We start from the raw sequence: 13,012 nt of genomic DNA on the forward strand, positions 1-13,012 counted from the left end.
GAAACGCCAATCCTCCGTCCGCACCTCCCACCCTTCAGACTACAAGCCAGCCTCCCGTCATAAGGACAACAGTGCCACGGACCACGTTCCTGGGCGAAGCCCTGGGCGACAGTGCAGTCGAACTGATTCTTCCTCCCTAAAACGTCACTGGGAGCGGACAGCCCTCACGCGGCCCTGACCTTCCCCGCTGTCCGGAACCCTTGTCCCCGTTGCCTGAGAGCAGTGCCAGGCTGGCCCCGGGCCTGGCCGTGCAGGAGCCTCCCCGTGTCTGTCCAACGGACCCCTGCAGGCCGGCCCTTGCTGACCACCCCATGTTCTCCCCTCTGCCAGCTCCGCACCTGGACCAGTCCATCTGCATCTCCGGCTCCGGAGGCCCCGGGCTAGGCCTCCAGCAGCACAGATGCTGCTGACTCAGGGTGGCGCGGGTGGTGCAGGGACCTGCCTGCCCCCCGGAAGGAGACCTGGGGCCTCGCCGCCCGCACTGGGAAGCCGAGGGACAGCGGGACAGAGCCCCGGTGGTCCTTCTTTCCCTGGATGCAACGCACAGTCCCCACGTAAAGGCAATTTTTTTTTTTTTCACTTCAAAGGGATTCCAGCTGCTTAAATTCAAGGTGAAGAGTAAGCCTCAGTCTAGCTAGAAGCGTTCCGTTCTCATTGGCTCGAGAAGGGATGCGTTTTAAGACGTTTGCCTCTTGCTGTTTGTCAAACTGCTGGGGGAGAGAGCCTCCTCTCACTTCAACACCTTCCTCGGCCCCCCGCGCCGTTGGCACCGGACCGGCCCTGTCTCCCTGCGTCACGTTGCCTCTCAGGAACCCTCCTGACCTCCTCGCTCTCCCTGCCTCCCGCTCCCCACCCCTCAGCCGCCCCCGCCTGCGTGTGAGAGACATGAACGCTGGTCTAGGGTCCCCCAGGCTCAGCAGCTTTCCTTCAGTTGACCCAGGACACCCACGGGGCTCACAGGTCTCACAGCTCACACCCCACCTGCCATTCATTCATTGTTCATTCACTCATTCATTCATTTATTCGTTCATTCATCCATTCCTTCAGCCACTTGCTGACCCAGTCAGCCAACATGGGGTCGGTGATGCTGTGAGGGGCTGTGGGTGCTTCAAAGAAATACAACACATGGACTCATTATCAATTGGCTGAAGCTGCGCACATACAACCGCCATACAAAACAGAAGGGAGTAAACTCTGGGTTTGCAGAGCAGAGGACATTAAGAAGGCTCAGAGACAGAAGAGATCAGCTGGGAATGGGGGTGGGTCCCAGAGGGAGGGAGGGGGGCAGTCAGAAAGGCTTCTCGGAGGAGGAAGCATGTCGGTGGGAGCAGGGTATCCCAGTGTGGAGGGTCCAAATATGGGGACACAAGCAAATATGGGGAGCAAAGGTATGGGGCACAAGCCCCCTGGTGGGCACAGAGGCTCTCTCCTGTGCCCACTGCAAGCCTCTCCAGGGCCTCAGGGGTGTGTGTGTGTGTGTGTGTGTGTGTGTGTGTGTGTGTAGAGGGGTGACGGGACGGGGGAGGGAGGAGGGCTGTAAAGTCCACTGACATTCGCTGCTTTGGCGGCATTGCTTTAGTCATCTTTTACGGAAGGCATGGTCCCCACACAGCCCTTCCCATCAGGCCCTGGGCCCAGAGGACATTCCTTCAGCCTCTTCTCGCCGCTGGGACTCAGCTCTCCTCCCCGGCTTTGGAGAGGCCCTATTTCCCCTCCAGCGTTCCCGGCCTGTCTCCACCTCCTGTCCACCGCCCTCCTCGGAGCCACTGCCCTTCCTGTCCCAGGAATGCATCCCCTCAGCAAGCCCTCCCCGCTGTGCCAGCACCCCGGAATCTCCTCTCCCTCCCTCCCAGAGCCCCTGCCCTGCTGGTGGTCCGGGGGCCACGCCTCTGGAAGCGGGCAGACCTGGTTTACCCCTGGCTCTGCCAGGGCCTGGGTCCTCCCTCCTGCAGGAACTTTCCTCACTTTTCCAACCCCACACTTTCCCTGCGGGTGAGCAGCACCTTGCTCTCCTCTGGGGGGGCACCCCTTCTGCTTTCTGCCCTCAGAGGCTCAGTTTGGTTCAGGGATGGGCGTGCTATCCAAGTGGCACAAACCCCGGGACTTTTCATGGCTGGAAAGGGTCAATCTACGCCCACTCGGATTGGTGAGCTGGTAAAACACAAATCGGAAGCTGCTGAGGGTGATCTTTGTCATCGCAGGAAAGTCTTTTTACACACAAAACCAGCACAGAAAAAAAAAATAGAGAAAAGGAAAAATAAAAAAGAATAGAGAAAAGGGACAGTAGATAGAGCCACAGTGATGTTGTTTGAGCACCTGGATACAGCAACGCCTGCAGTCATCCCTGGAGTCTTCAGTTTGTGAGCCAATAATGCCTTCCTTTCTCTTTTTTTCTTTCTTTTTCTTTCTTTCTTTCTTTTTTCTCTTTTTCTCAAACTAGTTTCAGTTGTTTCTTGTCACTTGCCACTAATAATCTCAATTAAAGAAAAACGTAACTTGCAGACTTGAGGAGACATTAGATGACATGACACATGAACGGCACTCAGCACCAGGTGGGTTCCATCTGGTGAATGGTGGCTTTGGGTAAGTCTAACTCAGTGGTCGGCAAACTCCTTAGTCAACAGAGACAAATATCAACAGTACAACGATTGAAATTTTTTTGAGAGCCAAATTTTTAAAGCTTAAACTTCTTCTAGCGCCACTTCTTCAAAATAGACTTGCCCGGGTCATGGTCTCTTGTGGAAAAGAGCCACACTCAAGGGGCCAAAGAGCCGCATGTGGGTCTCGAGCCACAGTTTGCCGACCACAGGTCTAACTCAACTTGCTTTCTCGAAGGTCAAATTTCCACAATGTGTAGTTCTAACGTGTAGTCGCACAAAACTATGTTTTCTTTCTTCCCACCACTTCGACCAGCCTCCCTCTGAAATCTCTGCCCTCCTTGGCTTTCTTAACCTCAGCTCTGTGTCCTTCCTAAATGCCCAGCTGTTCTTCCTCGTCCCACCTCAGGGATGAGGCAGGAGGGGAGACCCCAGGATCCGGAGGGAGTAATAACCTCTCTAGTCAAGTGCCCAGAACCCAGGATAGTCAGCATCAACTGAATCCAATCAAATGCAGACTTTCCAAAAACTTGCTTTAAACTTGTCCCTCCCAGGACACCGGTACTCAGAAAAGTCTCCGCTGTCATCTAGTGGACATCCGTGGCAATAACATGTATAAGCAACTGAGAATCCCTACTGGGGCAGTTACTTAATCATCTGGTCCAACCTCCTCCCTCCTTCAGTGACAATGCGAGGATGAGCGGATTAGTGGCGAGCTGAGAGTCCTTCCCCACCGGCGACATTGCACTCTTCTGCTCCCGCCCTCCTTCTTCACCCTCCATCCCGTCCCATGATTTAGATCACAGTTCCCCTGCCCCTCCCGCCTGCCCGTGGCGTGACCCAGGCCAAGGGTCTCCAGGGTGGAGGGGTGACACGTGTGGCTGAGTGTGCCTGCGTGTACAGAGGACTGGCTGGGAGGGCAGAGGGGGGGGGGGTGATCTGGAAGGTCTCCTGGTTACTCCCTTGCTCCGTCTCCCGGCGGAAAGGATTCTCGTCACCTTTGCAAACACGATGATAGCCGATCAGCACCTCGTGCTCCCAGCCTCGGAAACGGCGAGACATGTCACAACCTACTTGGCCCCTGATAGCGAGAAACAGTTCAAGAAAGAAAGAAAAAATCTATCCCTCTACCCCTAACTGACCCCACCCTGAACGGACTGTCCTGGCTGACAGAGGGGCAGGCTGCACTGACAGGTGAGGAGCCCGCGGTGGCCGCTCCCGGCCCCATGCCCAGGAGACCCCAAGGCTGGCCTCGGTGCCCCCGCGGTCCGGTCCTGACCACGGCCCTCGGTCCCCACCCGTTCCTGGCCTGGGCCCTGGACACGGCGGTCCTTGTCCCTGGGTGGACACCGGCGCCTCCCGCTGAAACGAAGCACACGGTGAAGGTCACCTTTCACCCCGGATGCTCTGGGGACTCGCCTGGCCCGGGAGTCAAGGAGGAAGTGAACGGCGCCCGGAACCCGGGAGCGGCTCCCCCCAGCCGTGGCCTGGACACTGAGAGCAGCAGCCGCATCCCACTTCCCGGTCCCGTGGCCCTTCCCCAACCCAGGGGAACCTTCCAGAACAACGCGGTGCTAATCATTTCCCAGTAAGAGGCGCAGTCACCTCCAGTTCCTGCAGTGCTCCCATCTTCTGTGTTAGGCAACTGGGGGTGAACTTCTGAGCGTGTTTCCCGTTGTGATAACCGAGTCAGGGCACGCGGACCCTGCTGTTCAGCCTGCACCAGACGTGCTGCCTTCACACACCCGCCCCTCCCCAGGCGGAGGGGCATACTGAAAGCCCAGGCCCCTTGCACCTCGAGAACCAACTCCGCACGCCCTCCCTCTCCTCCTTTTTTCTGCAGACTCCAAAGCATGCACCAGCTGGTCCCCACGACCGAGGGGCCAGGCTGGGGGCTCGGGGGCTGCAGATGCAGGGAAGGGCCCCGGGCAGATGGCCCCCGATCCCCCGGCCAAGCTCTCCCAACCTGCAACCCACCCAACCTTCTCCAAGGCTAACCATCGGTTACCACCAGCCCCAGCCCAGATGGCTCTGCGCACAGCTTCCGGTCACCCAGAGAAGCAGGCTCCTCCTCCAGGCCAGGCCTGCTCACTTACCTCGGAGGCCATCGGGTACTTGACCATCGGCTGGGACCAGGTGGTGATCTTCTTTCTGTAGCCGTTGCAGCTAGGAATAACCTTGCACTCGATGTTCCCCACCTCTGGGTAGGTAACTTCAAGGCCGCTACAGAGAGGAAGAGAGAGAGAGAGAGAGAGAGAGAGAGAGAGAGAGAGAGAGAGAGAGAGAGAGAGAGAGAAGTGAATGTCAGAGCTTTAGGAAGCCTGGGGTATATAAGGGTTCTGTCTAACACTGTTGGGAACTGTATCAAGTGGGATTGAATCTGTGTGGCCTAAGAGGTGCTTGACCTCTTGGTGCCTCGGTTTATTCACTTGTAAAATGGGGACACTAACGGAATCTATGTACAGGTTGCCTTGAGGGGTAAAGTAAGGGATCCATGCAGAGCAGTCAGAAAGTGTTAGCTATCGTCAGTGTCTTCTCCTCAAAAAAGAACATATATCCCAGGCAAACTAATCAGGGGCCAGGTGTGATCAGTATCTTTAAAGTACGACTATAAGAATCGCATTTAAACATGGCTTTTGGGGAATGTTTTTATTGCATAAAGAAACACTTAGCAAATTCACACAGCCCTCTTCGTGGCACAATCTGTGTTCTCCCCTTACAATTAAGATCCTCTCACTGTCTGGAATCCCGCCACTTAAATAATCCACTTCTTCGGGTTAGATATTGCCCGTACCTTGGCCTACTATTCATTGCACTATCAAAATGCAGCCGAAACCGGCTTGGCTCAGTGGATAGAGCGTCGGCCCACGGACTGAAAGGTCCCAGGTTCAATTCCGGTCAAGGGCATGTACATTGGTTGCAGGCACATCCCCAGTAGGGGGTGTGCAGGAGGCAGCTGGTCAATATTTCTCTTTCATCGATGTTTCTAACTATCCCTCTCCCTTCCTCTCTGAAAAAAATCAATAAAATATATTTTTTCAAAATGCAAACATCTCTCAGGGGGTAAAGTATCTCATCACTAAGACTGTGCTATGTACTTATTTATCTGCCTTCTCCCTGAGAAGGGTCTGAACAGCGTGAGTGCTCTGAGAACCCGGCTCAGCCGGAGGGCTGATCCCACAATGCCACCAGGGGGAGCCTTCAGGGCTTACTTGTGTCTAAAAGTAGGGATGTAAGCCAGGCTTTCAAATCGATTATTTACAAAAACCTTGGTGCCTTGTTTTCACTTGCTTCTTCCTCCTCGTCCTTCTGTCACTTCTTATCACAAAGATTCAGGGTCTCCCTAGGGTTTGCCAATGGATGGTCATTGGTGCCAATCCAACACTAACAGGAATCCCCAATACGGATTATGGTGGAGGAGGAGACTTCATTCAGTGCAAACAGCTCAGCTGTGACACAGCACGGCTCAACAGGGTGACATCTCAATTAGGAAACAGCATGGCTGTGAGGCACTCCTGGGTGTGAGGTGGCGTGGCCCCTTTCCAGCTAGACAGCTCTGCTCCACTCAGGAATCTTCCACTCCAGCCAGGGATAAACACGGTCTTCAGTGGGAAGAGAGAGTGTGCTCCATGAGTTAGAGGGAAGCTGACTTCCGTGGAGAGAAGGCCCCACCCGTAGCCCCTGATTAATTTGTTCTCATGCAAAGGAGGATTCCAAACCCTCACAATATGATTGGTCCAAAAAGCATTGTCCTGATTGGTCAGAATGGAGCTGCTCTGATTGGTTGGTGAAGATGCTAATGAGGATGTAGCTGTGCAGCTCTCATTGGACAGGAACAATCTCAGTCTTATTGGTTAAAATAAGAGTCAGGGAACTCCTATATAAGGCTGGCTCAGATGGCAGGAACACAGTGCAGGCAGGCAGCTCAGTGGAGGCTTCTCCCTGAAGTGCGGCTTGCAGCTCGCAGCTCCCTGGAAACTCCTGTGTAGCAGCAGCTGCGAGGCTCTGTTTGTAGGGTTTAGCCCAGTTAGCCACCAGGAACGCCTTTCAAAAGGTACATGAACTCTCTGGTCAGCAGTTCTCTTGGTTTAGATGATACATTGAGAGAGAAGGTGTGTCCTCAGCCTTTGTAAATAGCCCAGCATGGCTGAGCCGCACCGCAGCCTGCCATGGTCACCCAGCACCGCCCGTGGCTTCCTGCTGCGCATGACGCCTGAGGAGGAGGATGGGGTGAAGATGGAATTTGGGTAGTAGAGCTGGAGCGGGAGCTCCTCAAGTTTGAACCTGGGAGAGAGGCAAGGACGACGTCCTGGTGAGGAGCCCCACATTCCTCCTCTTGATCCCACCCTTCCAGAGGCTTCTGAGGTCCCCTCTCAGGCAAAGGCAGCAGGAGCTGCAGCACTCGCCAGATGCAAGGTTCTTCCTCAGGCCAGCACCCCGACGCCAGGACGCAGGCCGGCTGAGGCAGGACAGCTCACCACTGGGCTGCACCACCGGCTTGCTGAGCCAACGTGTAACTCTTCACACGTCTACAGCCATTGCTTCTGAAAGGCGTGGTTTTAATAGCTTTTGAAGAACTTTCAGAGGACAGGTTTTCACTTATTTCCACAGCAGCCTTTCAAGGATCCTTTGGTTTGTTTCTACCACACCTCCTGCCCCTGCAGCTAGTGAGCACTGAGGCTGAGAGTCATCACATGGCAGTGAACTGGGAAAGGCCAAGGGTCAGGGAGAAGGGGAAACTGAGGACCAGACGGGCCTTCCCCAGGGAATGAACAGGTCTCTTATTTTTATTCGCATGGAGTTGCTGCAAGTGCTAAAAACAGTGATGCAGAATCAGCAGGTTGATATTTGGTTAGTAGGTCTAGAGCCTCTGGGTATGACCTGGCAGGGTATGTATGTGTCAGGGGCCCGGGAAAATCACACCCATGGGCACTGCCAGCTGAGTGTGAAGTTCTCCAATCACCCCACAGCAGGGCAAGCCGAGGGTCCTGAGGAGCTGCTTTACTAAAGGCTTGGATCAGGACAGAGGCAAACTTGGATTGTGAAAGGCCCAACACTGGTAACTAACCATCCAGATGATCAAACCCGCCTACAAGAAAATCTGGACAAACATGAGGTGAACTGAGCCAGAAATTAAATCTAGTGAAAACACCCTTGCATTCAAGTTCGAAAACCTCGAAGGGGCTATCTTCCTGCAGTGAGTGCCCACTCCACTCATTTTGTTCCTTACATAGGACACGTTCCAATCTCCACTCCTGATCTCCTGAGGAGACCAGGGTGCATCCAAGAAAGTTGGGTGAGAGGACCAGGGACTCTGGTCCTGATTTGGCCATTACCTGGCATTACAATAGAGATGGGGTGGGGATTGGGGAAAGGACGTGTCATTTGTTGGACCACCCCAATAGGTCAGGTGCATTACATAATATTATCCCATTTCACACAGCAGTATTTTGAAGCAGCTACTGTCATTGTTCTCATCTCCCAGATGAATAAACTGAAGCTCAGGAACCAGTCTCATAATTAGTGGACTGAGGGGGGAGAAAGGGACATGGGTGTAGCAGACAGTGTCCAAGATTCCTCCAATGATCCCCGTCTCCTTGTGTTATCCCCTCCCCTTGAATGGAGGGAAGCCAGATTCAGTGACTTCCTTCTAGTAGAGAACACAACAGAAGTGATGTTACTTCCAAAATTATACGGAGATGATGGCTTCTGCCCGGAGGTCCTCTTTCTTATGCTCTCCCTCTCAAATCCTTGCTCTGGGGAAGCCAGCTGCTGTGTGTAAACAGCCTGTGGAGAGGCCACCTGGCAAGGTGGCCAAGACTGTCACAGCCACATGGGCCAGCTCAGAAGCAGAGTCTCCCACCAATCCGCCCTTCAGATGAGACTGCGGCCCTAGCTGACAGCTGCACTGCAACCTCCTGAGAGACCTTGAGCCAGAGATGCCCGGCTGAGCCACAGCTGGAGGCAAGGTGAGACAGCCAGTGTGTGCAGTCGCCTCGGCTCCGGGTCATTGGTTGGGCAGCAATACAGAGCGATGGCAGTGAGCTTGTCTGCACTTTCCCCTGCCACACTGCTTCCCCAGAGAGTCACTCAGTTTCCCCAAGCTTCTGTTTGACCCTTTGGCATTGGATTAGAGGAAAACAGCTCCCCTCAAACTTCCAGCTGCCCGAAAGCAAGGGTGGAGACTAGGCTGCATGCACAGAGGCATGAAGGGTCTCTGTGGGCACCCCATCCCCTACTGCATGATTCTCAACATGAAAGTGTGGTGTGCCACACTTAAAAAAGAGCAATGGGTCTGTCTGCAACAGACCCTTCCTGAAAGTGGGGGCCCAGGACCAGGCCCCTGAGGAGGAATTGACAAATGGAGGTGGATACCAGCTGTGGGTGAAGATAAGGGGATGGAATGGGGTGGGGCAGGACATCTGTCTCCAAACATTCAAAGGACCATCTGACCTGGGCAGCTCAGTTGGTTAGAGCGTCAACCTGATACACCAAGGTTGTGAGGTCAATCTCCAGTCAGGACACATACACAAATCAACCAATGAATGCATAGAGGGGTGGAACAACAAGTCAATGTTTCTCTCTCCCTTCCTCTCTCTAAAATAAATTAATAAAATAATAAATACATAAAAGATAGCCCTTTCTTGAGATTAGGACACACTCTGAAGGGTGGAGCGTTTCAGCACAAAAGAGAGAGCTTTGAGAGAGAGAAGAGAGAGAGAGAGAGAGAGAGAGAGAGAGAGAGAGAGAGAGAGAGAGAGAGAGGATTGAGTGGAATCACCCAAAAGGCATGGGTTGGGCAACTATGGTTCTTTAGGTTCTGAGATGGAGCCAGGGTTCTGACTCGGTGTTTCTGTCAGTCTGGTCTGGCTTATCTCAGGAGTAGGTGAGCTATTATTCTAGAAGAGCTTTTCTCTAAATGTTTCCATTGCTTGTCCCTGTACATAAAATTCCTCCTTCACAGATCAATACCTCTAGGTATTGAGTTCTAACTTCAAGAATTTCCTATTAGACTAAATACCAACAAGAGGAGTGGCTTTGGGTTGTGGGAGCGGGGGAAGGAGGGGGGGGGGTCTCTCATAGGTTGGAAGCCTGAGCTGAGCAGGTTTCTTGGGGAGAGGTCCCAGCACAGGACCTACTGATCCCTGCTCCAGGGTCCGAGGTTTCCAGATGTGGTCTCATTCTGTGATGATCTTTTACAAACAGAAACCTTCAGCAGGAACAAAGACAAAGCCTCCATTTTGCAACAACGGTTTACAGCCTGAGGACATTGCCTAACACACAACGTCAGTGTTGGAAGTCTGTGTTTCTCAAACTGGGGTCTGCTGGTGTGTTCTGGGGAGTCTTAAGAAGGGCTCCTGCTATGGTCTGAATCCTCCACCCCCTTCCCCAAATTCATATGTTGAAATCCTAGCCCCTGGTGTGATGATATTGGCAGGCGGTGCTTCTGAGAGGTGCTTAGATCATGAGGGTGGAGCCCTCATGAATGGGATTAGTGCCCTTACAAGGGAGATCCCCTAGAGATCTCTTTCCTTCTGCCCTGTGAGTACACAGCAAGAAGATGGGTGTCTATGAACCAGGAAGCGGGTCCTCACCCAGACATCAACTTTGCTACAGTTTGATCTTGGACTTTCCAGCCTCCAGAATGCTGAGAAATAAATTTCTGTAGTTTATAAGCCCACTAGTCTCCGGCAGTTTGTTATAACAGCCCCAAAGGGCTAAGATAGTGGCCCCCCCCCCCCGCCATTACTGGAGATGCTCTGGGCCCTGGGTGGGGTCAGCAGCCCAAAGCTGGTGGGGAAAGAGCAGGAGTGCAGAGTCAGGTGAGGGGTTTTAGCCCCATCCTGACACCTGTCAGCTGTGTTGGTACCATGGGCGGGTGATTTAATCTCTGGAGATTCCTCATCTGTGAAATGAGGATGATATAATAATATTTGGAAGATTCTTGATAGCCATCAAATGAGTCAGGGCATCTAAGGCCCCAGCAGAACTCCTGGCCTGTAACAGGGGCCACCAGCTTCCATCCGGATGCAACACGGATCCGCCTCGGGCAGCTGGGGTGCAGGGCAGCCAACTCCAGTGCGTGCATGCGCATACACACACACACACACACACACACACACATACACACACGCATTTCTTGTGCATCCCAGTGTGGGCGCCACGGGGGTGGGGGTGGGACACAGAGACACTCCACCACGGGCTGTTGCTGCAGCCTGGCCCTGCCTTGCCTGGCCCAGCAGACCTGCCAGCTAGTGGGGCCGTGACTTCTGCCTCCCGGAGGAAGAAGCCTGCCCAGAAGGTTCCGCTCAGCAGAGCACCAGGAGGGCTGGCTCCCTCCCACACGAACCTTCACCCAGAACTGTTCACTAGAGTTTTAAAATGTACTCATAGGAACAGAATATGTTGGGTGTTTTGTTTCTTTTTTCGGGGGGAGAGGCTTCAACTACGGTATCTCTTTCAGGGGAAGGATGTTCTTCTCTTTCGAAAAGCAATGTCTGTGAGAATTCAAATTACACAAGAAGACAGAGTAAGAAGCCTCCTCCCTCCCTCCTTCCCTCCCTCTTTCCCTTCCTCCCTCTCTCTCTCTCCTGTTGGTTCAGTGGGAAGACAGACTGGCCACGGGGCGGCGGCCACAGGCCTGGGCAGCCCTCAGGATGACCACCAACAAGGAAGACTGGCTCTTCCAGCCCAGGTCTGTGCGGAGGGAGCTGACGTTCCACGCAGCCGTTGGCGGAGAGAGGCTGTGCCCTTGGAGGAAACACCCAGCCTCGGACGCCCGGCCTCCTCCTGGACAGCAACCAGCGGCCGCTCCCCGGGAAGGCCAGCCTGTCCCAACACCCCTGGGGCCTGTTCCTGAAAAGCAAACAGCCAGCTCTCAAGCTGCCACTCTTCTTTAAAGTGCCCCTCTGTCGGGGGAGGGAGCCCTTGGGGCTGTAGGGCAGGATGGGCTCTCAGGGTCCCGGCAAGGCGGGCCAGGCCACATCCACACGCCGCCCTGGTCCCCGGAAGCTGCCCTCTGGAAGCAGGGGCCCTGCTCAAAGTCCTCTTTCCTCAGGGCCCTCCCGCGTCCCCGGGGTCTCCTTCCCCACCTCTGCAAAGGCTGCCTTAGGAGGAGGTGCTCCTTGTTCTGGAAGCACCTTCCCGAGACCCCTGCCCAGCTGCTCTGGGCTCCCGCCAGCCTTACCGGCAGAGGTCAGTATCCGTGGCATTCACAGGCTCGGGCGCACACGTCATCTGAGGGGATCCGGTGGCCACCGTCGCCAGGCCCACAAACAGGGCTGCCATGGCCAGCCCCATTGTCCTGCCCATGGGCACCTGGAACAGAAGGAGCCTTTAGTGCTGCCAGCCCTCTGCAAGCGGAGCCCTTGCCACCCCCATTCCCCCTGCTTCTACCCCCCCCCCGCCACCTCCCCCCACCTCCCTCCCACCCTGGCCCTGCCCCAGGGGCCCACCTGGAGGAACAGAGACCCCTAGTGAGCAGCGGGAGAGGATCTGGCAACTGATTGGCCGGACACAAGCTCTTTAGGAGGACCCAGGCCTACTCCAGGCTGGACTCCATTTGCAGTCCTGGCTGAGGCCCCGGGCGCCTCTGTCAGAACAAGGCTCTGCTGGCACTTGAGCCCTGGCTGCCAGGGCCCAGAGCAGGCTGCAAAGCAGAGGCGCTCAGTGAGCCTCTCAGCTCAGCTCCTCAATCTGCCCTCACCACTTGCCCGTGTGTGGCCGGTTGGCCAATGGCCAGCCTGCTCCTTGGGCTTTTATGCAAACCCTGGAAGCTGGCGGCGCCAGGCTTCGGGCTGGGGGAGGTTCTGGTGAGCTTGCAGGAGCCTGGCCTTCGTTGTTTTTCTGGGAGCAGGGGCCTGGCTGGGCTGGGCTCCCCGGACAGCTCTGCTTTTCTGCCCACAGTTCCTCCGCCACCTGTTTGACAGCCTGGGCTGTCTGGTGGAGGATGTGCTTGGACACAGCCATCTTGTGTAGGAGGAGCTGCTGCACGTGGGGCAGGGCTGACCCAGCCCGAGGCCAGCTTTGAGGGGCCAGCTGAGGACAAAAGGGCTCATCTGACTTCACCTTGCAACAGTGCTGAGCTCAGCACGCTCCCAAAATAACAGTCTCCAGGGAAGAAAGCCAGTAGAGCTAGAAGGAAGCAGCAGCCTGCACCAGCACTGTGCCGGGAGGAAGGGGCGCCATGGGCTGAGCCATACTGAACTCTTCCTGGGGAAAGAGTGTGTGGGACTCTGATTGGAACCAGAACTGGCAGGGGAAGATCAAAAGTGGTTCTCCCACGGCCCTTCCAATTGCTCTGTCACTTCTCTGAGACAGGGTGTGGGGGAGTTCACCAGCCCTGAACGGGAGGACTCCTGAGTTCTGCTCTGAGCTGCTCCAGGCTGCTGGGGGGTGGAGTGCCATGCCTCTCC

The 13,012-nt window shown here is 55.0% G+C and overlaps 1 protein-coding gene across 2 annotated transcripts in view; it reads right to left on the reverse strand.

Annotated features, from left to right (window-relative positions):
- PEBP4 (phosphatidylethanolamine binding protein 4) overlaps positions 1 to 12,308 on the reverse strand; it is a 199,839-nt gene extending 187,531 nt beyond the window's left edge. Inside the window, exons 1-3 of one of the 2 annotated variants that reach the window (XM_084884468.1) lie at positions 12,053 to 12,308; positions 11,785 to 11,915; positions 4,694 to 4,820 (exon numbers count right to left, since the gene is read on the reverse strand). In XM_084884468.1, the coding sequence (XP_084740594.1) occupies positions 4,694 to 4,820; positions 11,785 to 11,909 (252 nt within the window). In that variant the 5' untranslated portion in view covers positions 11,910 to 11,915; positions 12,053 to 12,308. The remainder of the gene's footprint in view (positions 1 to 4,693; positions 4,821 to 11,784; positions 11,916 to 12,052) is intronic. The other variant, XM_084884469.1, reaches the window with a different exon arrangement.
- Positions 12,309 to 13,012: the final 704 nt, after the last annotated feature.

This window comes from Pipistrellus hanaki (genome assembly GCF_964339955.1).
Source record: "Pipistrellus hanaki genome assembly, chromosome: 5".
Taxonomy (NCBI): Eukaryota; Metazoa; Chordata; class Mammalia; order Chiroptera; family Vespertilionidae; genus Pipistrellus; species Pipistrellus hanaki.